This window comes from Octopus bimaculoides, chromosome 26 (genome assembly GCF_001194135.2).
Source record: "Octopus bimaculoides isolate UCB-OBI-ISO-001 chromosome 26, ASM119413v2, whole genome shotgun sequence".
Classification (NCBI taxonomy): domain Eukaryota; kingdom Metazoa; phylum Mollusca; class Cephalopoda; order Octopoda; family Octopodidae; genus Octopus; species Octopus bimaculoides.
In genome coordinates this window covers 2,542,157-2,544,664 of record NC_069006.1, presented here as the reverse complement: position 1 = coordinate 2,544,664, position 2,508 = coordinate 2,542,157, and the positions used below count along the sequence as shown (strand labels likewise).

Sequence of the window (2,508 nt, the reverse complement as noted above, 5' to 3'; positions counted from 1 at the left end):
TGCTTTTCCTGTGTCATCCTTCTTTCTTATTACCGCTCTATCCTCAACTAACTCTTTGTTCTGAAACATATGTACACTGAGTTTTGCACCAGGTTATTAGTCTCGCAATGCTTAGGAGAAATATGTAGTTTATACATACATGTATATAAATATGTATGTATGCATATGTATAAATACCTATATAAATGTATATTTATATATATATATATATATATACATAGGCATGTTTTGCTTTTATTTATCCATGTTTCAGGATGATCAATTTCTCGTTGGTGAGACAGTGAAGATAATTGAAGATATTCAAAAAGTTAAAGCGTATCAGGAAAAACATGGCGGATGGGTTGATGATATGGTATCGGTGAGTATATTTCTGAAATTGTGGTCCCACCCCCAACATTTAGCCTGATCCAACAGATATACAATCAAGCATGTTTCAAACGTAATCATCGTGCATTTATTTTCGAAACATAATATACTTTTGCACGCACATACACATACAGATAAATACACACATACACACACACACACACACACATATATATATATACGTATATCTATATATATATATTTGTATGCATATATGTATATTCTCTCTCTCTTTTTCTTTCTCTCTCTCTCTCATCCCCTCTCTGTCACACACACAAACGAACACATTTTTATGTAAGAAATGTAGAAAACGTAATTATATTTATTACGTTTTATATAATTTAGACTCGTTTCCAACAGCTGATTGGCATTTTTGCACGAAGAGATCGGATATCTTCCTCGGTATTAGCAGCAGCATTGCTACGCAGATTGCGCAAGAGACCCAATCGGTTTAGAGAAACGCGTGTATGTTATATAAAGCTGAAAAAAAATTACGGTATTTCGTACCTAATTACCTTATAAAATAGATTGAACCCCGCACGTACGGGATACGAGTGGTACACGAAAGCATATTCAGTAATTTAATAAAACAACTTTACACTAGCAAAAACAGAATGGCCTTTCATTTCATACGTCATACATCAAGAGCTTGATAATTCTCTCCAGTGACTCGAAGTATCCAACAGTATCATTAATTTTAAGACTTTGTGGATAGATGTTCGGTGATAGAGCATTAACTTTGTTACTCACTACTCCTAAAACGCTCACGTTCGCTGGAAACATAGTTGCGCATCACTCTGGAGATATCAAAAGGATCTGCATATAACCATCTGTCAGTCTCATTTTAGAAATTTGGGGAAGAACCAAAAGATGCCACATTTGTCAGGTTTACATCTATATGGGATACTTTCTAGAGATAAATCCCACACTTTAGTCAGCATACTTTCTTGCCGTCATTTCAACATATTGAATCTAATTCCTACGCAGTTTTTCTCTCACCGTTTTTTTCGTTCTCTTTCTATTTTTCCCTCTCACTACTTTCTGTCGAATAGCGTAGGCTTGAAACTTCAAAGACCTTTCCATCCTTTCCGAGCGTCAAATTAATACACCTGCTTTTTATTCCCTCATTTGTCTTCGTTTTTGTTTTCTGTAAATTCGAACTCTATATACTCAGATAGAAAGAGGTACTTGAAAAGATATGCACCAGGTAAGTTTGGATAAACCTGTGATCCAGGCATATGCTTAAGTATCAAATAGGATATTCTGGTTGTGTACACAGAGAAAACGAACCCTATGAGTATTTAGTGCTTAGGCGCTGGTCCAAGGCACACATTACGTTCAATTGTACGATGTTGGTATAGTCTGGAGTGTCCGACAAGTCGTAAATCCCATTGCTGTATTATAAATCAAATGAATAATAACAGACGATGGATAATTGTCAGCTCATTACATCCGTTGTTTACGCACCTTTTTAATAGAAGAATGAGAACATTACTCCATTACAAAAGAATGTAATCATCAGATAAGACGTAATTTTACGAACAAAAGAATATCCTGAGAATACAGCAGGGACATGGCTGCAGTCTGTCGAGGCCAACTATGAAATTGGAGAATGACCAGCAAATTTGACCGTTGAGGTCAAGAATATAGTTTGTGAAAGGGTGTAATATAATATTTAAAGTCAGCGACCCGGTTGAGATAGGAGTCTGCTAGACTGGTAGTTCAGAGCGGGGTGTGGATGATAATTTATTATAGTAGGCTTAGAAAAGTGGGTAGCTGGGAGAGGACCTAAGAAATTAAGAATAAAGAATAAAGAAAGCGAAAAGTAAAAGTGAAGAAAAATAAATGCATATAAGGCAATTGGCATAGGGTTAGGGTTTAAGATTCGCTAGCTAAGGCTACAGGAAAGCAGAGACACACAGAATTTATGAGTATTCTGTGGATATTGGTTGAAAGTTGGGGAAGGGAACGACGGCAATCTTATTCGATTGCCTTCGTACCCTCCCCTAATTTATACTTCATCTGATGATTACGTTCTTTTGTAATGGAGTAATGTTCTCATTCTTCTATTAAAAAGATGCATAAGTAACAGCTGTAACGAGCTGACAATTAGCTATCTTCAGTTATTATTCATTTGATATA

The 2,508-nt window shown here is 35.8% G+C and overlaps 2 protein-coding genes across 2 annotated transcripts in view; one reads left to right on the top strand and one right to left on the bottom strand.

Moving 5' to 3' along the window:
- The window catches only part of LOC106868831 (cytochrome P450 3A7), a 388,137-nt gene that overhangs the window by 280,592 nt on the left and 105,037 nt on the right, over positions 1-2,508 (bottom strand). The window lies entirely within an intron of this gene.
- LOC106880590 (E3 ubiquitin-protein ligase MIB2) overlaps positions 1-2,508 on the top strand; it is a 52,755-nt gene that overhangs the window by 27,316 nt on the left and 22,931 nt on the right. The window contains exon 7 of the mRNA XM_014930594.2: positions 254-358. Coding sequence (XP_014786080.1) covers positions 254-358 — 105 coding nt within the window. The remainder of the gene's footprint in view (positions 1-253; positions 359-2,508) is intronic.